Raw genomic sequence first — 24,164 nt, 5'->3', positions numbered from 1 at the left:
TAGCTGCCCTAATGAAAACATGCCATGTTCCTTTTAATGGTGTTCTGTTTTTCTCTACCCGTAGCATATTCCTAAAGGAGCTGGAGAAATACGAACAATTACCAGAAGATGTTGGGCACTGCTTCGTAACTTGGGTAATGAAATCCTGGTTGGTGTTAGAAGTAACAAAGGAAATCGAGAGCAGAAGGAGATGGAGACTTTCGTTTTGTGAAGTCTTTTTCTTAATTAGTGGATTTGTAGAAGTACTTTTTTTCCTCTTGGAGTAAACAAACTATTGACTTGAATTAAAAAGCCAATGTCTGCCAACAAATGCAAGAACATGGCTCCCACTGAAATCAGTTTGAGTTGCGTGCATACACCTGAGGCAGAATATAGCTCACTTAACTATAAATCAACTTTCTCATTCCTTTTTATTATTTTGATTGTAATATGTTTAGAGCCCTGCAAATCTGTGGATATCCACTGACCATGTTTGCGGATCATGGATTGGATGTGGATACAAATTTTGTATCCGCCCAGGGCTCTAATTAGGTTGTGTATTTTCTCACAATGTTGGGTTGAATTGGAAAAGGCTCCCCTGTAGTTTGTCTGGTTTCAGGCAGTGGAAATGCTGTTTCATAAGCTGTTTAAATTTGCATTTTGTTCTGCAGGCAGACAAGTTTCAAATGTATGTTACATATTGTAAAAATAAGCCAGATTCTACTCAGCTGATATTGGAGCATGCAGGAGCATATTTTGATGTAAGTACCAGACTTTGTATATATATTAAAACTGTGGATGGGTTGTTATTAATCATGCAGTTCTAATTACATTGGAATGCCTAAGAAATTGGACATCTACTAGTAACACCAGATAAACTCTCCATAATTAATAACCCTACAACACAATGTCAGTTAAATCGAAGAACTTTTATGTCTCTGGTGTCTAATATATAGTGTTTTATTGCTATTTTAGTCCCCTAAAAATCAATTAAAATATAATTTTAAACAGTCGCTATTACCTATCAAAGGAATTGGAAACATAGCAATGGTTGGATATCTGTTTTGAAATGCAAACAGATTTTAGCAACTAAAACTCACATATAAAACTACAGTTTTAGAGACAGATGCTGCATATTCTAACAACGATGAATTTGGTTCAGTTTGATTGCACTGAATCAAGACTAAAATCTTGGACTAGCAGCATAAAAATGTATATTAACAGTAACCTGCTTATATTTCTTTTCAATGTACTGTTCAAAGCTACTGTAATCAGGGGGAAAGGGTTTCCTGCCTATTGGTTAGCATCTACGGTAGCCGTTGCACCTAGTGGGTGTGGTTCACGCATCTCCATTGAATGCATACAGTTCTCAGGGCAGCAGCTCCTCTTAGTGGATACAGGGTAGAGTGGGGTAGGGAAACCAGGTCCTTCCCCCTACACCAGGTTCCAACCCAGGGCCCTTTGAGGCTGGTTTGGCTGCACACCTGTCGGCATCTGATGACTGCCCCAAGTTGACTTCCCTGGGTCACTTTCTACCTTGGCATGCACCCCATCCAGCCACCGCCCATCCCTGGGAAACATCACCTTCTGAGTTTCCAGCCCTGCTTCAGTTGCTGGGTGCTGTGGCTCCTCCACTTCCTGGTTCGGTGTGGACTCAGCTCAGGTCCTCCTGCCTTCTTAGAATCATAGAAGATTAGGGTTGGAAGAGACCTCAGGAAGTCATCTAGTCCAACCCCCTGCTCAAAGCAGGATCAACCACAACTAAATCATCCGAGCCAGGACTTTGTCAAGACGGGCCTTAAAAACCTCTAAGGATGGAGATTCCACCACTTCCCTAGGTAACCCACTTCAGTGCTTCACCACCTTCCTAGTGAAATAGGTTTTCCTAATATCCAACCTAGACCTCCCCCACTTGCAACTTGAGACCATTGCTTCTTTTTCTGTCATCTGCCACCGCTGAGAGCAGCTGAGCTCCATCCTCCTTGGAACCCCCCTTCAGGTAGTTGAAGGCTGCTATCAAATGCCCCCTCACTCTTCTTCAGACTAAACAATCCCAGTTCCCTCAGCCTCTCCTCATAAGTCATGCGCCCCAGCCCCCTAATCATTTCCGTTGCCCTCCACTGGACTCTCTCCAATTTTTCCACATCCTTCTTTTAGTATGGGGCCCAAAACTAGACACAGTACTCCAGATGAGGCCTCACCAGTGCGGAACAGAGGGGGATGATCACATCCCTCGATCTTCTGGCAATGCTCCTATTCATACAGCCCAAAATGCCATTAGCCTTCTTGGCAACAAGGGCACACTGATGACTCATAACCAGCTTCTTGTCCACTGTAATCCCCAGGTCCTTTTCTGCAGAACTGCCTCATAGCCAGTCGATCCTCAGCCTGTAGCAGTGCATGGGATTCTTCCATCCTAAGTGCAGGACTCTGCACTTGTTCTTGTTGAATCTCATCAAATTTCTTTTGGCCCAATCCTCCAATTTGTCTAAGTCATTCTGGACCCTATCCCTACCCTCCAGCATATCGATCTCTCCTCCCAGTTTAGTGTCATCTGTGAACTTGCTGACTGTGAAATCCATCCCATCATGAAGATGTTGAACAAAACCGGTCCCAGGACCGACCCCCTAGGGCACTCTGCTTGATACTGGCTGCCAACTAGACATCGAGCTGTTGATCACTGCTCATTGAGCCCGACGATCTAGTCGGCTTTCTATCCACTTTATAATCCATTCATCCAATCCATACTTTTTTAACTTGCTGGCAAGAATACTGTGGGAGACCATATCAAAAGCTTTGCTAAAGTCAAGCTATATCGCGTCCACTGCTTTCCCCATATCTACAGAGGCAGTTATCTCATCCTAGAAGGCAATCAGGTTGGTCAGCATGACGTGCCCTTGGGGAATCCATGTTGACTGTTCCTGATCACCTTCCTCTCCTCTTCAAAATGGATTTCTTGAGAACCTGCTCCATGACTTTTCCAGGGACTGAGGTGAGGCTGTGACCAGTCTGTAGTTCTCCTTCTTCCCTTTTTTAAAGATGGGCACTATATTTGTCTTTTTCCAGTAGTCCAGGGGAATTTTCAAATATAATGGCCAATGGCTCTGCAATTACATCAACCAACTCCCTCAGCACCCTCGGATGCATTAGAACCAGGCCCATGGACTTGTGCATGTCCAGCTTTTTTAAATAGTCCTTAACCTGTTCTTTCACCACTGAGGGCTGCTCACCTCCTCCCCATACTGGGCTGCCCAGTGCAGCAGTCTGGGAGCTGACCTTGTCTGTGAAGACCGAGGCAAAAAAAGCATTGAGTACTTCAGCTTTTTCCACATCATCTGTCACTAGGTTGCCTCCCCCGTTCAGTAGGGGTCCCTCACTTTCCCTGACCACCTTCTTGTTGCTAACATAAGCAACCAACTCTTAGCCCAGAGCTGCACCTTAACTCCCCTCCCGTCCAATGAGGGGTTTATCACCCCATCACAGCTGCTAATCTAATTATGGCACAACTTGCTTTTATATGGAAGTTCCTTATAAGGTATATGTGATGTCCACTTGAGACAAGGGCATAAAGGCAGCAACTGCTTCTGGACTTTGAGCACTGAACTTCATTGAGGACTCATAGTTGCCACAATAGAGGACTAAGATTCCCTTTCCAAATGTGCCCTTGGTTAAAGAGTGCATTTGTATTTAAATGCCAATTATGGTGCTCCCTCCTAAGTATGTACTCTGAGCCATCACTAGTGAAATGGATACTGGGAAGAACTGTTTGTGCAAAGAGGAGAAAAAAGGGGCTTGTGATTTAATCACCTCTAAAAAAATCTTTACAGGTATCTGAACTGTATGCCAAATAACTTTCACTAATGCCACCAAACAGTATGAATGTTTTAAAGACCCATCACGTTGGACTTCCACATGCTGCATTTCTACTACATGAAAATGAAGAGCTGTGTTGGGAGAGAAAACTAGTCAGAGAGAACCAAATAATCCTACGTAATGTGTAATTAGGCAACTAATGTTGATGTAAAAAGTGTGTGTATGCAAATGAATGCACACTTGGTACATATATGAGCACAACACACATGCATGTAACATTCATAGCTAAGTATATGTAGAAGTTAAGACTGCATTGTATATTATAGGGGGATGCTGTTTGCAACTGTTTAAAACCTCAAACCTAAGATTTCCTTAAAAACAGTACCTTATGCTTCTGAGTCTATTAAAGAAATCTAGCGTTTCAGCTTCAAACTAAAAATATACTTGACTTCATATTTAGTACACAGTCTGTACCTCCATGCTGTGTGTGTGACTCCATTACGATCGTGGTCTTACAACTCATGGATTCAATAGATAGATAATTTGTTACTTAAAAATGAGTACAACTGCTCTGTGGGTGTAAATTGTATTAAAGTTTTGTGCCAAATTGACACCACCAATCAGTCAAACATTCAGTGTTTGAGGTTCTTAATTAGCCTACTTTTATAACTGTTATAGTATACTGGAAGAAAGTCCTCCATGTAAATACTCAGCTTTCTTCTTAAAAATCTTGCCTACTATTGCTGAGCTCTTTCTCTTTTGGTAAGTTGTCAGTAAATTACACTTCTTGCTCCCTCTGCTGGCCTTGTAGCAGCAGTTAATGAAACATGTTTCCCTGAGTTGGTTACACTTAAAACTAGCAAGCCACAGTGTGAAATCTGTTCCCAAATGGGCGTTGGCTATTGCCAGACAATATCATCACAGCCAAAAGCATTTCCCTGTTTACCCAAAGCGACTTAGGAGATAATTATCAAAGTTAAAATGCCTAAAAACTCAGCGTTTCAGATCCAGAGTCTTTGCTGTTCAGATGCAGGTCATTTTTAAAAGCTTGATGAGAGTTGGCCAAGAAATTAAAAGAATGTTTGTATGGAAGGGGAGCAGATGGACTCAAAACATAATATGCTTTGGTTTGAAAATCTTGCCATACCGTCCTTTTTTCTTTGCTCATTACAATGGAAAGGACAGGTATTGTATCAATTATCACACTTGTAGCTGGCTAACCTATTATCGTTAATACACATGACACTCAAATTCATCATTGTTCAATACAGGAAATACAACAGCGGCATGGATTGGCCAACTCCATCTCCTCTTACCTTATCAAACCTGTCCAGAGAATAACAAAATATCAGCTTCTCTTAAAGGTAGGTATCACTTTAAAGTTGTAGGATGTCTGATCCTGCAATTCTCATACAGGCAAAACCCCCATCACAGTCAATAGGACTATTACTTGCGTAAGGTCTGATGCTGCAGCTTTTCACTGAGCCTCAGGAACTGCAGTAACATCTTCTGTAAGAAACTGCTTAAAAATGAAAAAATTGTCCTAAATAAGCAATTTTCTATTCAGACACCTGTAAATCAAATATGACACCCATACACTTGCCCTAGTTATCCTACTCTTAATTTTAAAAATACTTTTTCCAGTTAAAAAATGAGCAGCTAATGTCCATCCCAAGAGTTTGTGAATGATAATGTTGAAATAGCTACTAGAATGAAGTCTCATAAGCCTCTAGCTGTATTAATATTTTTTAATTGCTTAATATACTATTACGAGTGTCTGGAAAACCACAGGGCTATGGATTTTTATCTAATACTGTATAAAATTATCTAGACAATGACGTTGCAAATACTAAAACACAAATAGACAACTATTACTACTACAGGATGCGGGTAAATTTGAGCTTACAATTCAGCAAAAGAAGCGTTTGACAATGGAGAGAGAACACTTTGGACTCCAGGGCAGTGATTATGAGACTTGGGCAATGTACTGTATTTGCAGTTTTAAAATATTCTAGGGTATCCTGGGTTTTGTGTGCTTAACGAGTTCAAAATTAGATATTAACTTTTTCTATGTTTAGCTAAAATTGCACTTTGATTTGATTGCCAGCCTGTGTACTGATAAAATATTCCTTATTGTTCTTTTTGAATGTTTAATAGCTTGGCCATTTCAGGTCACAACGGGTGGAAACTACATCTCTTTTTATATTGAATGTGAAATCCTCCCTGTCCTCTGCCAGTGAAAAAAATTAATGAATAAATCCATAAACCTGTTAATTATTTAATTTACAATATTGATCCAAACAGATGTGTGTTTAGAAAGTGTCAGCTGTCAGTTTCAAAACTTAATTTTAAATATAAACATTGCCAAAATTATGGATTAATACAAAAGTTGTGGGGCAGCCTGGTGTCTGAGTTGATTGGTGATGTGCACTGACAAGGAAGCCTAGTTTCATGACCCCAGTGAGTCACAAAGCAGTAACTGTATGAGTAGAATATGCCTCACTACTCACAATCAGCCACTTCATCCCCCAGTGGCATTGACATCCTCCATATTTCTGTTCAGTTACCTGTAGCTTAAAGGGTGTTGGTGCATTGTGGGATACTGTGAGAGGCTAGAGGGGGAAGAAAATGTGGACCAGCCCATATCCCCAGGAGAAGAAATAAAAATAAAAACAAATTGAAAGTTAGGACTAAATGACACTCGCCACGTATAGTTGTTTCTTACCTAGTTAGGGAATACATTGGCAGTGTTGCGAGCTGGGTCAGGCTTGAAGTTAAGTTTGAGGGCTGGTCATCACTATGAGGAGATCCACGCTGCAGCAATCAATGGAGCAGGTGTCGATTTAATGGGTCTAGTGAAGACCCACTAAATCGACGGCAGAGTACTCTCTGGTTGACTCAGAAGTAAGGGAAGTCGACTGGAGAGCGTCTCCCATCAACGCAGAGCAGTGAAGGCATCTACTTCAGTTATGTTGTTCACGTAGCTGGAGTAGCATAATTTAGATTGACTTACCCCGGTAGTGAAGACAAACTCTGAGTTAGAGTCCAGCCAAGGGTTATTGCTGTTTGAAATCAGATTTGATGATGTCAAACATGCCAAGCTTTTCTCATGAAATTTTAGCCTAAAGTGGCAGAATCCAAAAAACAACTGGACACTGTCTTTCATCTGGACTGGCCAGAGTGCCTGGATTGGCTGTGTTCATGAGATTTTGCCTGTATCTGGACCAGAATTAGAAAATAGGCTCCTTTCACTTTTGGAAGCGACCAGTACCAAATACACAGGAGTGGGTGGAGATGCAGAGTTCTTAATCCAGACCCCCTCCCTGTGCCTGAAATCAGTTGGGGTTGTAAATCAAGGCTGTGGCATACATTTTGGCCTATCTTCGGACTTCATGATGTGGGATGATGTACTGAAGGAAGGCTGGAAAACATTAGGGCTGACAGTTTTAAGGAAAGTATCCAACTGAGAACATTAAGTTTATTTTGTGTTTCCGATTATTCATGCATCATCTGCTGTTAGTTTGTCTTACCTCTGCACCACTCTCTATACAGTTTATTTAAATTGTGCCTCTCCCCTGCCATTTCATTCTGTTCCACTGTGCAGACATCAGCAAAGTGAAGCATCCTGATTATATGCTTCAGAGAGCAGTCTTCTAACACACTGTTGCTTGCTGCCACCTGCACAGTGAAGTAAGGGATTAAAACAGCATTTTAAAGAGAAAAAAAGGCAAAGGAAGGAGACGTGGCAGATGTGAAAGAGCATAAATAAAAGCAACTAGGAAGAGTAGAGCGAGCCAACAGATTAGTGGCAGTTGAAATTTCAGAGGGCTCGATCACTTCCCCAGATTCTGGCAGGTTGCTTTAATTTGTCTCTTTCAGAACCTATGCCCGGAAAGTTCTTGAAGTATCTTCAGCTTTTAGTACTAACGCCACGTAACTCTGAAGTCTGTTTTTACTCTAGTTTCTTACATTTATTATGTTGACCGTTCTTTAAAAAAAATGAAGTAGCAAAAATAGGCTAAGAATGAGCAATAAGACCGTTTTATTTTTTAAAGAAAAAAGAAGTTCTAGAAACATGCTGTAGTGAATGTGGAGCCCCGCTTGGATACCTGAGGGGGCATATATGCCTCTTTAGCTAAGGAAAGATGAGTTTTATACCTGTGTTGTTGAGATGCTGCAGCAGTGTGGCACAAGAATGTCTGACTCTAAGAAAGTCCTGCCTTAGAGTCAAGTAATGTGGAGCCATACAGTTTTATGCTAAAGTCCAGTGGGATTTCACATGGGCACAAGGATATATACTGTTAAATCGGAATGCAGGATTGTGGCATCCTACTAGTGCTTAAGGACATCTAGTGCTTAAGGACATCTCTTTGACCAGTATGTCATGTATATATTCAAGCAAAACTATAACTTTTGGGAGATTTGCAAGTGTATACTAACATTTTATTGAACACTGGACATTTAAAAATTTAATCACTTTATCAAAAGCTTCTTTCTTTAACACTTTCAGTTTTAAAAACCGATTAATATTTGGATCAGCTTACTTTAAAACATATGGATGGTTAACAAATCAAATAGAATCTCTTGCTAACCCTTGAGGGTCTGATCTTGTGAAGTATAGAGTATGTGCTACACTGCCACTTGCAGTCTGAGAGGAGCTGAAGGGCAGCTGGCAGGACAGGGCCTTTGGTCACCAGAGCAAATGCCACTGTTTTCGTTTTGTTGTATTGTAGAAACAGATGGTGTGCTCATAATGACCCGTTGATCTTCTGCAGGAGCTGCTCACTTGCTGTGAAGAAGGTAAAGGCGAGATTAAAGATGGTCTGGAGGTGATGCTTAGTGTGCCAAAGCGAGCCAATGATGCCATGCACCTCAGCATGCTGGAAGGTAGAACTAAAACTTGCCAACGTACACTTGTGTAATAAATTCTGTAACTACATATTAAAATATTCGCTGAAGTCAGAGAGATCTGAGGGAAAAGTGGAAATTTTGTTTAGAGTTGCTCTCGCTTTCTAATGACATTGATATGCTTTCATCTTTTTGAAATGGAATTATTTGGATGATTTCTTTTTATAAAACTATGAGGTAGCAGATGACAAAAAACTATAGTAATATATCTGATTTAAAAAAGGATGTTCTTACATCTCGACATACAGCTGTTTACAGCTTACTTACAGTTGAAACATTTTGATTCAGTTCTATTCTAAGGGAACGCACATAGAGCTAAATAATCTCAGCTGCATTTCTCATCCAGTGTTATAACTTTTTTTGTCTGAAGAAAGTTCAAAAAAGTATGTAAATCCACCAGAGGTGGTTCTGGTCTATGTATCAAGTAATAATCTCCAGGAAGGTCATTGCTTTCACATCTGTATGCTGTCTGTTCCATAACTGACTTTCGGTTCAAAAACAGTACATCTTTTGGCAGTTTAAAAAAAAAAAAAAAAAAAGGCAACATAAACCAATTTAGTCTGAGACATAGCCAGAAAAGAACAATCATGTACATGCAGAATATAGCAGGCATTTAAGTTTGGATTCAATTGCTTACATATGCTTATAATTGACATTTGACCCAAAACCATTTCATAGTCTGTACATGATCATGTATTGCATAAAAAGATCCCCCATATACTTGAGAACTTTGATGGAAGATCTGTTTTGCAAAGCAACCCATCACAAATAGAGATAAAAGCATGACCACAGGAAATTTAAGTTTCATATAAAGGATTTATCACAGATGTGTTGGCTAATATTTACATTTTCTTTGAGACTATTGTGACTGCAGGGTTGGGCCCTGTGATAGGAAACTGAAAACACTTCAGATGGGATTTCCAAAATCTCCTGAATGACTTAGAGCATATCATGCATTGACTTTCAGTGGGACGTGCTCCTAAATGTCACTTTTGAAAATTTTCCCCACCCCTCCATATTCTTATGGAACTACTAAAGTGAATGAAAGTTTGCAGGATCAGTCCCAAAGTCCCATGCAATGTGAGCTTGAATGCTGAAAAGCATTAATGTTCATCCTTTACCACTAAATGCACATAGGCTGACTCTACAGAATATTCTAATATTTCTGTCACAAAGCATATGTGCATAGTTATGAGTCATTTCATGGTAGATGAATCTCATGAGTGAACACATTTCCTTTTATGTCTCGAGACTCCTAAATGAACATCCTAATCCAACTTCTCTAAGATACTCTCTACGTATTTCTCTACGTAAATTGTTTTATATTGTCATGGTAGTCAGGCCCCATTTATGTGCCGCTTTGTTACATAATGTTTTACACTTAAATATAGAGTAAATGTAAATTCACCTTTAAATGATGGAGAGGGGACTTTACTACAACTTCTGCTGCGACCTGTGAGAGATTTCGGAGGTCTGTATTCTTTCTATAGCAGTTACTGAACTTCTTTTATTAAGAAAATAAAAGATGCCATTTGTCTAGACTGAGAAATGCACTGGTTAAATTGTGCTTGCCAATTTATAGTGGGTAAAAGTAAATTAGTTTAGAAGGAAACTGGTGTTTGAAGGCCAGAAGTCTTTCTTCAAATTACATTCCTCTCTTTTGAAAGAGAGATGAGTCTGATGGTGCTCATAGTAAGTACCCTGAAATCTGAGGAGGTGTGGATCCCAACTAGAATATGCGGCTCAGGTCCATCTGTTCCCTAGAATTATAGTTCAAATAAATCTAGTTGGGCTTTTTGGGGAAAGAATATGCAAATTTGTATTTGCTAATTTAAAATCGACACCTGTTGTCCTGTCACATGAGGTTAAAATCTCATTTGGCTTTAGATGAGTCCAAACCCTCACAAGACAAAATAGTTTTGTAAGACTTCAGCCTAAGGTGGCAGAAACCTTGTAAGAAAAGTTTAATTTCATGATGGGGGGATGTACATGAGAAGCTGATTTTGGAGACATGTCATTTGGAGCCAGAATCTTACCAGAGTAGTTCACAAGACTTTTCAGCTGTTGAATCGAAACATAAACTTGAGTAATGATTTGGTTTTGAACTGTAAAGCATACCCTAAACCAACTGGGATTGGAATACCACCTCCCGGAACCCTCTTTATTAAAAGTACTAAATGTATTTGAAAACAGAGCAGTGAAGGAATGATTTGATAAAGCATGGTATGTTTTTAGTGTTCTCACTGCTACTTTTCAGCTTGACCTTGTCTATCTTTGCCTGTTTTGCAGGATTTGATGAGAATATTGAATCTCAGGGAGAGCTCATCCTTCAGGAATCCTTCCAAGTTTGGGACCCCAAAACTTTAATCCGAAAGGGTCGTGAGAGGCATCTCTTCCTTTTTGAGATGTCCTTGGTCTTCAGTAAAGAGGTGAAGGACTCAAGTGGGAGGAGCAAGTACATATACAAGAGCAAACTGTTTGTAAGTATGCGAAAACAGCAGAAGATCGTTGTGTCCAGAAAAATTAAAGAATTCTTATCCAAATGTAACCAAAAGTTTTAAGCAGGTGTATTCAAATGACTTAAACATGACTTTGGAACACTTTAGCTTTCAGCAAGCGCCCCCACCCCCCTCCAAAAGAAAAATGCTTGATAGTGTTGGATCATTGGCCTTTTAAGGTAAGCAGTTAGGCTTACTCTCTTGCCATGCTTCTGCGAAGAAGGGTGTGTTGAAATGGAGAAGTTATTAGTCCTCATGGAACCTGTGGAGGTGAAAGTGAATTTTAGGTTAGTTCAGTCTATAACAGTTTTGTGTGTATCCATTGTACAGATGGTTGTTATGTAGGATGCATATTTATAAAACTAAATGAGTTCTTTTTTTTTAAGGATTTGGCTGACACAGAATTATTAGAAGTAGTATTTATAACTGTTAACCATTGCAGTTACAATAGAACCCAGATCTCCTGGTGAGCTCTACAAAGATAAAAGAAGAGTCTACCTGTCCTGAAAAGCTTGCAGTGGTTTTTGTAGAACACACAACTCTGCAGTACACCGGACCCTTGCGATAGCCCAGGGTTCAGGATCCATGCACGGTCCCACGTTAACGCAGGGAACGCGTTGCCCTGGATCCCAATTTAAATATTTAAATTTGGGATCCATTGCCACGACCGCGCTATAGCAATGCGGGCTATAGCGAGGGTTCGGTGTAATAGCTTCAGTGTATGTTCTGTTCTTACAGGGCCTTTTGAACCCTGCCTGCAAACAAATATTTTATTGGCTCCAGATAGTTCTGTTTATGGTCTGTTGGAAGGATGGAAACATAAATCACTGTTTTAATTTCTAAAAATGCTTTGGCCAGATTTATAAAGCTTACAAAACTGAGACTGGGATTTTTAAACGGAGCATAAGGTAGATAAGTAACTCACTTTCTTTGGCAACCCTAGTCTAAACCAATAATGCAGACCATGGTTCAAAAAGTAAGAAGTATTCTATCAGTTCCTACCCTATCTATGCCACACTCCGATCAGCCCCACTCACCTGCTAATCCTTCCCTCTGGAAGAGATTGGGAGAATAACTACAACATGACCTAAACATCAGCGTTGAAGTCAGGGTGGTAACAAATTCCCTCACTGAGCACAGCCTACTTTGTTGCCCACATGAAGCTGACCCCGGGAAGTCATTAGTTTGAGCACCTCAGGAGTTCTCAGCTGCTAAGACTTTACCTGGGAGGAAGAGCCACGTGTAGGACAAGTACTAAAAAATAAACTCTGTCCCTTGCGAGCTTGTCATTTCAGTTCCCAGCTTCTGCTGGTAGCTCTTAGAGCCACAGTGGTTGCTGGGAAAACACTGTGAAAGCTGCTTCCTTACACGTACCAAAAACTGGCATTGTGCCTCACTTGTGACCCACCAAAAACAAAAAAAGGTCACCCTGGGCTTCAGAATATCCTGAGGACTCAGACTGCCAGTCATCGCAATCTGTAGGACCTCCTGCTGAGACAACCAAACTCTTTCTTTTGTGATCTAAACCGTGGTTTGATTTGAAGTTTCTAGGGATGAGAAGCTGGTGTATTAACCCATTGAACTGCATGAAGTCAACTTCTGACCCAGCTAAATGTCAGTAATGAAAGTTAGGAAACAAAATGGGATTCGTCATTAATACTAACGTCTAAAACAATCCCAGAGCTCTGCTTCCTGTCCAGTGTTGATGTTCTCATGTTGCACTGTGCCGAGGAAAGATCGTAAGCTGGAGTTCGTGTTGCTCTGCCGCAGTCCTGCCTGATATCAGAAATAGAATGCATCGAGTAAATTAAAAAAAAACAAACTTCAAGATATCACGGGAGGAACAGTTTGAAAATGTAAATGTAATAAGAGTTTGGAGTCAGAGATGTATGATAGAGCTCCGAGTTCTCCAACAACTTCTGCTTGTTTCGATCTTAAAAGCTATGCATATAAATACTGTTCTGTCAGCTTCCCTGTGAAATGGCAGCACTTTCTATGTGAAATTAACTGTCTTGTACAGATGTGTTAAGAGTTTATACCTGGGTGCATCGGTGCTGCTGCCAGATTTTTCATACTTGCTAGGAGTAGACAGCGTATCGTCTTCCTGCTGCGCAATCCCACATCATAGCCCATCTGGTCTTTGCCATTATTAACCTATGAGAGGGAAACGTTTCTGTGTGCTTGTGGAAATGGTAATCTTCAAGGCAGAGCTAGGATTAGGGCTTGTGGAAAATTTTCTGTTTATATTGGTTTTGTCAAAAATCCCAGTGTTCTGTGGAAAACTTTTTACATCGTGTTTCCTTTCCATGGAAAATGTTGAATTTTCATAGAAAAATCAAAGAATTTTCTGCTGAAAGCTGATTATTTTGTATTTCAGGTAATTAGACAGAGTTGATATTTTCCCTGGAAATTTTTGACAAAAATCTTTTACTGTTGTAATTTTCCATGGTGGCATTTTCTAACCAGATCTAATGAGGATATTGTCAAGATAATACTCTGGGGATTAAGTTGAAGAAAGAGAGCAAACCCACCACCCTCACCCCCCAGTAATACAAAAGTACATTGTCTCAAAATCAGAGATTGTTGACTTAATTACTACATGTAACTTGGCTAAAAGTGAAATTAAAGGAATGCCACCACCTGAAAAACATGCAATTGTTTTTTATCTAGTATTGTGACAAGTAACAGCTGAATTACTGTCAAACAACTGAAAGGGGTTGGAGGAAGAAAATATATTTTCCTTTTGTTTCAGTTTCACGGGGTACACCTTACAGCACTTATGAATAAGCAGTTTCTTGGAGTAGATGGAGGAGAGACATTAATTTAAAAAGATGTGATTTGTAAATTTATAAAAATTGGCAGGACTTGGGAGCAAGTGCAGTACCTGAAACTACAGTACTTTAAAATTATCTTTAAAACTTTTCTAGAATTCAAGTTGTTGTCTTAATAACTAAAATTTATATTTAGAACTTGCTGCTGAATATAAACTATTCTATTTCTTGACTTAGTTTGAGACAAGCAGTGGAATTCTGTATTACTAGGGATTTTTGTTCTCCAAATAGTCTATTTCATATTAATTTATATAGGGTACAGGCAGAAATATAATCTGATTTCTTTCTAATATTTCTATCCTCTGACTAAGCAGTATCTGAGGATGGGGCTTTTCAACACCAACGTCCCTGTAGCACCCAGAGGATTGCTTTTCCAAGTATCACTTACACTAATAACTTTTTAAAGTTCACTTAAAAATACTTTTCTGATATTGTTTAATTGTGATGTTACATGTTAAGATACCCTTCAGTATTTGCATTGTACAGCTTGTTGGCACATGCAAAGATTGTTCATAGATCAATTAAATATATTTTACACTTTGAAATAAAAGTGCTTTACAAACACCCTTATGAGGTAAAGTTTTACAGATGTGGATGACAAAGCAGTGAGTCTGATTTGACCAAGGCCACAAAAGCAAGTAGTGTCGAAATGCTATTAGAAAAAAAAATTAGTGCCTCCCATGCTGTGGCTATCCAGTGCACGCTACAGTCAGTGTGTAGATGCTATTAGTGCTGTGTGTGTGTGTAGGAAGATAATTTCCATTATGCATGTAACAATTGACTTTGTTACTTACACTTAAGCCATAATCCCACATAACAATTCTGAACGTTCACCTTTTTACATTTAAAGAGTCAGGCATCTTGCAGTTTGATTTGTTTCCTAATTTATTTGCTAGTTCTCTTGGACTAAATTCTTTTTGTATTGCTAAAGGAGAAACTAAGTGACGTTTTATACTCCAATTGGAAAGAAAAAACAAGTTATTGGACAGCAGTTCTCTACAAGGTTCTGGTATTAAAACGTCTGCCTGTACCCACATGTTCTGAGAAGCCAATACTTCGTCCTTAATTTATCCTTTTATGTTTTGGGTTCTTCAAGTAGATGCAGATGTGTATTCCAAGTAAGTGTGTGCGTGCGTTGGAGCCTTTTGCCTACTAGTACCCCTAGAGGGGAGGTGCTCATGTCTTGTGCCTATAGCCCCTCCTCTGGCGATATGAGGTAGCATTGCCCCAACCCCCCTCAGTTCCTTTTCACTGTCCATCAGCTGGAGTCAGAGCTCTGTGCAGTTGTTGCTTCACAACCTGGCATTTTATCTCTTCATCTAGTTTGATTGTACGTTGTAAATGGCTAGTTAGTTTAGTGGTAGTGCTCCCTGGTGATGCCCTCACTGGGGTTCAAGCATTGCCCTTCATGTGAAGTGGTGATTCCTAACAATGACCACCACACGTGGTGCTTGCTCTGCCTTGGCGAAGCCCCCCTTAAAGGAGCACTGTTCAATCTGCAGATGGTTCAAGGAGAGGACTCAGGTGGTGGACTTCGCCTTAAGCAACAGCTGCTTGAGCAGGCCACAAGGCCTGACCCAGTGCCGTGGCCTTCCTCAGGCTGCAGATCACCCTCTGGCTCGGGAAGCGCTGCCTCCTGTTTCAGGTCAGGGGCCTCTCTGAAGAGGCATAGGAGTCGTTCTTAGTTGTCGGCACCAAAAGAGGAGGTCGCATAAGACTGATCGGAAGTGCTCTAGGTGCCAGGATGAGTTCTCCCACTCTCCTGAGAAGAACGCGGACTGACACAGGTGACTTTGACTCTCCCTCAGTACAGGGTAGTGAGGGCAGACACCCCATGCCATCAACTCCAGTTCCAGGCTCTGGGCATCTGTTTAGTCCAGTACCGACAGTTTAAGTGACGTCAGCGTACCAGGTTGTGGCAGACCTACTCTGCCTTTCAGTCCCGTCCTTGCCATTGGTCCAAGACTTTGTGGGCCTGGCACCTGTGATGACCCCTCAGTTGGAGCACGCCGCCAAATCAGCACCTCACCACAAAGTATGGACATGGTACCGGAGACAGTACAAAGTTCTTCAGTACCAGGCTGTGACGGGGTTTGGACTCATCACCGCAGCGACTCCTGCTGTTCACTCTGGGAATTAGCTCAGTTCATGCGGCGCTCCCCCTGCCAGTAATGATGTCCCATCTATCTCTCGCCCTAGATTGGCATCTTGATCTGCGTTGCTCCCAGCTTGCAGTGTCCTCTTCAGGACACTGCCCTCCAGCAGTGCCCACTGCTCTGGTCTCACCCCCTTACAGGGGTTTGGTGTTATCAGCAGTCCTTCTCTTCACCGCAGCCACAATAGCCAACCACACCCCAAAGTCTAACCCCTTTTGGCAGAGGTCTGGTACAGTCCGTGATGTCCACTTCTAATGGCCAGGTGGAAGTGGAAGGGGGGGACCCAGGCCCGCCCTCTACTCTGGGTCCCAACCCAGGGACCCTTTGGCGGCAGCCTTCCTGCCTGCCCTCCTTCTCTCCCTTTGTCCGTCTCTCTCCCTGGGCCGTTTCCCCTTCGGCCCCTTTGCACTGGCTCAGCCCTTTTTCTCAGGGCCCGCAGCCCGGCAGGTACTGGGCGGAAGTTCCCTTCTGCTCCCCCTGCCTGCCCAGCACTGCGCTGTCCCTGGTACTAGTCTCCTCATGCAGGAGACAGACCTTCACCCTCTGAAGGCCTGGGAGACACTGCCCGCTCCCTTCCTGGGCAGCCTTTATATAGGGCCTAGCCTAGCCCTGATTGGCTGGCTGTAATACTGGCCCTGATTGGCTCTCTAACAGGCCCTCCCTGATTGGCTGCCACCTTGCGCAGCCGATCTGGCCTGTTGAAGCCCAATCTGGCATGGGGGTGGGGCATCGCCCCACCACACGGGCCTTTCCTCTGCATCAATGCTGCAGATGATTATGTGGATGTTGGCATGCCCCCCGCCCTCGCTACATCAAGACACGCAGGCACCCTAGTACTATCGTTTACACCAGGACCAACCTGGCCTACGGCACTGACCTTTTTGGCACGGTGGTACCAACTACATCAGCAGTGCTGATTGTGATGTCATTCTGGGCTATGGATGAGTCAGATCTCCTGCTGGCTCCCTCTGGAGTTGCTCCTCCCATGTCTCCAAGGTCCAGGACTCCTCTGTTTCAGAGTCAGGCTCCTCATTCTCCCATTCCACTTCACCTGAGGGGGTTCAGAGGCAACCGGTGGACCAGTACAGCTACCAAGGTTGGCATGTGTCCTGAGGCCAGGATGGAGGCCCTTGGCCCAGCGCCTGCTGGCCACCAATGCTTTACCCATATCAGTGGCTGCACCTTGGGCTCAGTGGGAAGCTCCTCACTTCCAGAGATCTTGCTCATTGTCTCAAGAGCGAGATTGCCTGCTCATGCAGCATTCGTGGCTGCAGATCAGCTGCAAGTCCAGATGACCAGGGTTCCCCTTCCTGTGGAGCCATCAGAGTTTCCCCTTCTGGAAATGCTGCCTCAGGAACAGGATCTGCCTCTGATCCAGCCAACAACCTCATCCTCCTTGGTGGGCAATAAGCTGTGGCCAGGTTCATCCTTCCCTTCCATCCCGGAGGACTTCAGGGCATACCAAGACTTTTTAAGTCAGGTGGCCTTGTCCCTGGGTATTCAGGTGGAATTTCTCCAGGAGAATACCCATAAACTCATGGACATTATCCAGTCCTCTGTCCCTGGGAGAGTGGCCCTCCCAATTAACGAGATGCTCATTGAGCCTGTGAAGTCTCTTTGGGGTACACTGGCCTCTGTACCACCGGTGGCCAAGCATATTTTGTGCTGGTACGGGGATATAAGGGGTTTTATTCACACCTGTCCCAGAGCTCCCTGATGGTCACAGTATTGAACGACAGAGTTTGGAAGGGCAGGTTGAAGTTCTCCCCCTGGGACAGGCACTCAAAGTGCCTGGACCTTCTAGGCAGGAAGATATTCATCATCAGAATAGATGAGGATCATGAACCAGAAAGCCCTGCTGCCAAATATGACTTCAGTTGGTCGGCTGTGGACAAATTTGAAGAGCAGTTGCCGAGGCTTCCCAAGATGAATTTTGGGCATTTCTCACTGAGGGTTGCTTGGTGGCTGAAATGTCTTTACAATCAGCACTTGATGTGGCAAACACTTTGACCAGGGCCAGGGCCTTGGCAATTACTATGTAGAGGGCTTTTTGACTCCGGAACACGGGGATCACACTGGATGTCCAGCAAGCCATGGAGGACTTGCCATTTAATGGCTGAATCTTGTTTTTGGACACGACAGATGAAATCTTGCATTCTTTCAAGGACTACCTTAAGGTCTTTGGAAGTATATATGCCACCCATCCAGAGATGCCATTATGCGGCGCAGCAGCACCACTTTGTGCAGCCCTTCCCTCCCAACCCCAAGACGTGAAACTATCCCAGGAAGAGAGAGAGGTCTCATAAGAGGAAGCACTAGAGTTTGGGACCTGACCGCTCTGCACACCAGCCTTCAGTGCCTGCTAAGCACCCATTTTCACTCGCTAGTTCTAGAGTACTCTTCCAGTTGTTTTTCTTCCTCCCTCATCATCCTCCCCCTTCTTTTTCAGGCAGGCTGGCCCACTTTTACAATGCCTGGGTCTTGATAACATTCAACAGTTGGGTCCTAGCCACTGTCAGATCAGGCTACAGAAAATTGCATTCTTGAAAGCCTTTAACTCAGCCAGGAGAGCATGAGAGTTGCAGGCCCTGATGACTTGGTCTCCTGACACGCAGTTCCCCAGGGACAAAGTTACACTCTGGCCACAACCAAACTTGGATTCAAAGTGATCTCTGAGTTTCATTTGAATCAGGTGGCGTATTTACCTGTATTTTTCCCTAAACCTCATTTCTCCCCAGAGAAATAATGCCTCCATGTGTTAGATGCTATCTAGCCTTTTATCTGAACAGGACTGAATAGTTTTGTGCTTCGCCTTGCCTGTTCATATCCTGTGCGGACCGCATGAAGGCACAAGCAATCTCTGTACAGACCATCTCTAGAAGGATAACATCTTGTATCAAGATCAAGAGAGAGCTTCTGCTACGTCCCTCCCCTCTCCCCCGCAGATACAGGCACATTCAACAACAGTGAAGGCAACATCAGTGGCATTCCTTAATGACATTTCCATATTGGACATTTGCAGGGTGGCCACATGGTCGTCCATATATACATTTACAGACCATTACGCAATCGTTGCATCTTCCAGAGCAGACACTAATGTCAGAAGTTCAGTCCTGCAGTCCTTATTCAAGGTAGACGCCAAGCCCTGCCTCCAGATGGGGGTACTGCTTGCTAGTCACCTACTTGGAATACACCTCTGCATCTACTCAAAGAAAAAGAAATGTTTACTTACTGTAACTGTGGTTCTTCAAGATGGGATGCAGACATATATTCCACGGCCCACGCTGGGTCCCCTCTGAATTGAAGTCTTCCCTGGATGTTCAGTGCACAGGAACTGAGGGGTTGGGGCGGCATTGCCTCATGTATCTGGGGAGGGGCCACAGCCATAAGGCATGAATGCCACCTCTCTACAGAAACTGCTAGGCAAAAGTCTCCACCTCCAGTGCGCGCACACACCTACTTGGAATACACATCTCGGAAAGTTCACCTCCAAGGCCATGCAATTTCTGAATCATTTCCATTATTGCAGAGGAAAGGAAACACATTAGAAGTGATTTCTTAGGTAGAAAGGAGATTAGAATTTTAAACATAAATAAAAATCTTCTTTTGTTAACCCATGATTTCCAGGCAAGAATACTGTCCCTTACTTGCTGTAATAATTGCCTTGATCTCTAACTGAAATAAGTGAGGACAGCAGCTGCTTGACTTCTAGCCTGAGAAACTGACACTTAGAATAGAGTAATGAGGATTTGGGTGAAAAATCAGAACATAGAATTTCTGACATGTTGTTTGGTGGTGTAACCACATTTTTATTAATTTGTATACCAATGTTGGAAGTAGTTTGCTGAAAATTTTTATTTCTAAGCAAAAAAGCCAACAGATGGGGTTCTCAACAATGTCAATGTGAAGAGGAACTTTTGAATGCTCAGGAGTGACTTAGGAGTATATGTTCAGCTTAGTGGAATAGTTGTCTTTCTGTGGATACTGTGCAAAAATTATCATAAAGTCCTAACCAATTTTTCTCACTTCCAGACTTCAGAGTTGGGTGTCACGGAGCACGTAGAAGGAGATCCATGCAAATTTGCACTGTGGGTAGGAAGGACACCAACTTCTGACAACAAAATTGTGCTTAAGGTAATTTTTCAAGGAGGCATATTTATGCTTCCTATATCAATTGTTTGACTGCAGATCTTTATACATTACTGTTTAAAATAAACAAAAAAATAACCTCTGTGAATTTGATTGCCTATGGATGGACACCCCCTTGAGCCAGGTAAACTTACCTTAACCTTAATTAGGGGTGGTGTATATTAAATCTTAGTGGTCCTTTAGATACTGGGAGAGTCTGTGCAGCCCACCTAGGAATAAGCAATCTTGTTCTCTCCTGTAAATTTGAGAGGAGTGTAAAGCTGTTTAATTTGTTTACTTTGCTTTTCTGTTGGGATTTAAATCCTCTTGCTTGAGAATTTAAGCCAGCCGCTAACTGATGGAGTCAGGAAGAAATAAACCCATGGACAGGCTATTCCATAACTGTCAGTTACAGGGTTTATTGTGCTCTGTATCTGTTACGAATTGCTGATGAATGGTGTGCTCTACTAGATAGATAACTAATCAAATCTAATGTAGCAATTCCCAGTTTTGGATAATTTTATTCTAACAAGGCTAATCCTGTGCACAATGAGCAATGTGGAAGACATGACTCCTACTGTGGCTTACTAGTAAAGGATAGATGTGAAATGCCACAAAAGAAGTGTTAAACTATACTTGAGGCTGATCCGCCTAAAGCCTAGTAGAGTGCAGTGTGTGAATGGGTGAACACTGGGGAAAGCAGCCTCTGTTATTTATCCTGCATCTCTGAGAGGTGCCAGCACTACAAGAGAACTGAGCAGCATTTCAGAGGGGGGACAGCGAAGAGGACTGCAGCAGCTATAATGCTCAGGTTCCATGAGACGTGTATTCCCACAGGGCAGAAGTCTTATAAACATGACCAGGGGGCATTGTGATAGTGCTGAAGACTGTTCTTGGGTTAAACCAGAGACAGAGGTGCCGTGACAAGCCTTTTGAGAACCGGGCTGTGAGTTCTAAACTGAAAGAACAGCCTGTAAATTGTGAATATAGGGAGCATCAGAAAGCAGGGCCTGCAGCAGGGCCGATCTCTAGGCAACCTAATGAACACAGCTGGCCTGTAGTAAGCTGCCTGATTGGCTACACAATCTGATTGGTGGGAAAAATCAGCAGACCGGCTCTTAAGCCCAGCAGCAGCTGTTTAGCGGCTGCTCAAAGCATTTGTCCATAGCTGTGATAGGCTTTCCCTGTTTGTTCCCAGCCCTGCTCCTGCCTTGGCCCGAGCCTTGCCTTTGCCTTGCCTCACTCCAGGTAACCTGGTCTAACCCACAGCTCTGATTCCTCATTTTGGACTCCACATGCCAGAGCCATGGGTCAGAGCTGGCCTTTGACTCTGGTTCTGACTCTGGGCTCCAATTCCTGGCATCCATCTTCTGCTATGACCACTGGGCGTGACTACCACTGTCCCAGTCACGTGATGATTTGAGCATCCCCAACACCAACAATAAGAGAACTAGAGCTGATACAGTGAACGTGGATTCTACAAAAGCCAGTATCTCTGACAGCGATACCTGGGAGCCCTACAGACCTTGCAGGCCCAGATTGCCTCCCTGCAAGTGCAAAATGTGGTTCTGCAAGCTCAAGCCATGCTGCCATCAGCAGTGATCCCTGCTCCCTGCAAGCCCAAGCTTCCCCTCCCCTGACAAGTTCAATGGTGATGGCAATAAATTTCATGGCTCCAGTTTCTACTACATCCACAGTTGTACCCCAGTGATCAAGCCCAAGTGGGACTGATATCAGCCTCCTTACTGGGGAGGCACTGGCTCGGGCATCTCCACTCCTGGAAGAATCAAGCGCATTTCTAGGACTGTTTGAAGACTTTGTTCGTGCTATGGCAGAGGTCTTTGATGATCCAAGTCATGAGTATGTGGCCGAAGCTGCACTTCAGGGGTTGTGGCAAGGATGCAACAGAGTTCCGGCACTTGGTAGTAGACACCAAGTGGAACAAGGCACCACCACCAACTCTGGCTGAGCTGGGGCCTGAGATCAGACTACGTTGACTGGAGGGACATTTTTCACATTACACAAAATAGAAATATTCACGTGGGTAGGAATAATACTCTTTTGGAGGGTGGGGGTGGGAATAGCTAAAGATCAGAATATTGGGTACTTCGGCCCTGAGAAATCTCAAATGTAGGAGTGGGACAAAGTAACAGATAGCAGCACAGTAAAAAGTAATACAGTAACTCCTCACTTAACGTTGTCCCATTTAATGTTGTTACGTCGCTGATCTATTAGAGAACATTCTCATTTAGAGTTGTGCAATGCTCCCTTATAATGTTTGGCAGCTGCCTGTTTTGTCCACTGCTTGCAGGAAGAGCAGCCCATTGGAGCCAGCTGGTGGGGGCTTGGAACCAGGGGAGACCAGCAGCCCCCCTATCAGCTTTCCCCAGCCCAGCAGGCTATCAATTGCCTGGCAGTTCAGCTGTCCGTCCCCCCACTGCCATGTGCTGCTCCTGTCCTCTGCCTTGGAGCTGCTCCACGAGCCTCCTGCTTGCTCTGCGGGGGCGTGGGGGGGAAGAGGGCTGCTAATGTCAGGGTGTTTTCCTCCCCTGCTCCTGTCTGTCCGCCCCCCCCCCCCATACGCCATCTTCACAGAGCGGGGGAGGGACAAGACAGGGCTCAGGACAGAGGGAGCTTGCTGCCAGCGGCTGCTGTCTCAGCTTGCTGATCTATGTAAAAAGGCAGTGTACTTAGAGTGGGGTCAGAGTACTTAAAGAGGCAATTCACATGTCTCTGTGTGTCGTCGTCGTGTCCCGTTTCCCCCCCCCCCAGCACCCTAGTGGTGCACTCCAGTCAGATAGCGTGGGTTCATCATCACATTCAGTTTCCACAGGGAATGTTTGCAGCCACTGCCATGCATCTATTGTGTCCCCTCCCTCCATTCGTGCTGCCTTGTAAAGTGTGAGGCTACAGTAACAGCAATGTGTTAACCCTTGAGGGCTCAGCCAAGTGCTAGTTCATCATTTAGCAGCAAGGCATCCCCTGGAAAATATCATAGAATCATAGACTATTAGGATTGGAAGAGACCTCAGGAGGTCATCTAGTCCAACCCTCTGCTCAAAGCAGAACCAACCACAATTAAATCATCCCAGCCAGGACTTTGTCAAGCCGGGCCTTAAAAACCTCTAAGGATGGAGATTTCACCACCTCCCTTGGTAACCCATTCCAGTGCTTCACCACCCTCCTACTGAAATAGTGTTTCCCAATATTCAAAGACCTCCCCCACTGCTCCTTGTTCTGTCATCTGCCACCATTGAGAACAGCCTAGCTCCATCCTCTTTGGAACCCCCCATTCAGGTAGTTTAAGGCCGCTATCAAATCTCTCCTTATTCTTCTCTTCTGCAGACTAAGTAACCCCAGTTCCCTCAGCCTCTCCTCATAAGTCGTGTGCCCCAACCCCCTTATCAGTTTCGTTGCCCTCCGCTGGTGTCAAGGTTCCTCCCTCACTCTGAACTCTAGGGTACAGATGTGGGGACCTGCATGAAAACCTCCTAAGCTTACTTTCACCAGCTTATGTTAAAACTTCCCCAAGGTAGAAATTAATTTTATCCCTTGTCTCTGGATCTCCACTGCCACCACCAAACTCGAACTGGGTTTACTGGGAAATGTAGTTTGGACACGTCTTTCCCCCCAAAATCCTCCCAACCCTTGCACCCCACTTCCTGGGGAAGGTTTGGTAAAAATCCTCACCAATTTGCATAGGTGACCACAGACCCAAACCCTTGGATCTGAGAACAATGAAAAAGCATTCAGTTTTCTTACAAGAAGACTTTTAATAGAAATAGAAGTAAATAGAAGTAAAGGAATCACCTCTGTAAAATCAGGATGGAAGATACCTTACAGGGTAATTA

The 24,164-nt window shown here is 43.4% G+C and overlaps 1 protein-coding gene across 1 annotated transcript in view; it reads left to right on the top strand.

The window, feature by feature from the left end:
• The window catches only part of TRIO (trio Rho guanine nucleotide exchange factor), a 189,357-nt gene that overhangs the window by 54,802 nt on the left and 110,391 nt on the right, over nucleotides 1-24,164 (top strand). Inside the window, exons 16-21 of the mRNA XM_077810790.1 lie at nucleotides 65-134; nucleotides 651-740; nucleotides 5,064-5,156; nucleotides 8,568-8,679; nucleotides 10,990-11,180; nucleotides 20,218-20,319. Of these exons, the coding sequence (XP_077666916.1) occupies nucleotides 65-134; nucleotides 651-740; nucleotides 5,064-5,156; nucleotides 8,568-8,679; nucleotides 10,990-11,180; nucleotides 20,218-20,319 (658 nt within the window). The remainder of the gene's footprint in view (nucleotides 1-64; nucleotides 135-650; nucleotides 741-5,063; nucleotides 5,157-8,567; nucleotides 8,680-10,989; nucleotides 11,181-20,217; nucleotides 20,320-24,164) is intronic.

This window comes from Eretmochelys imbricata, chromosome 2 (assembly GCF_965152235.1).
Source record: "Eretmochelys imbricata isolate rEreImb1 chromosome 2, rEreImb1.hap1, whole genome shotgun sequence".
Taxonomy (NCBI): domain Eukaryota; kingdom Metazoa; phylum Chordata; order Testudines; family Cheloniidae; genus Eretmochelys; species Eretmochelys imbricata.
This window is presented reverse-complemented; position numbering and strand designations above follow the sequence as displayed.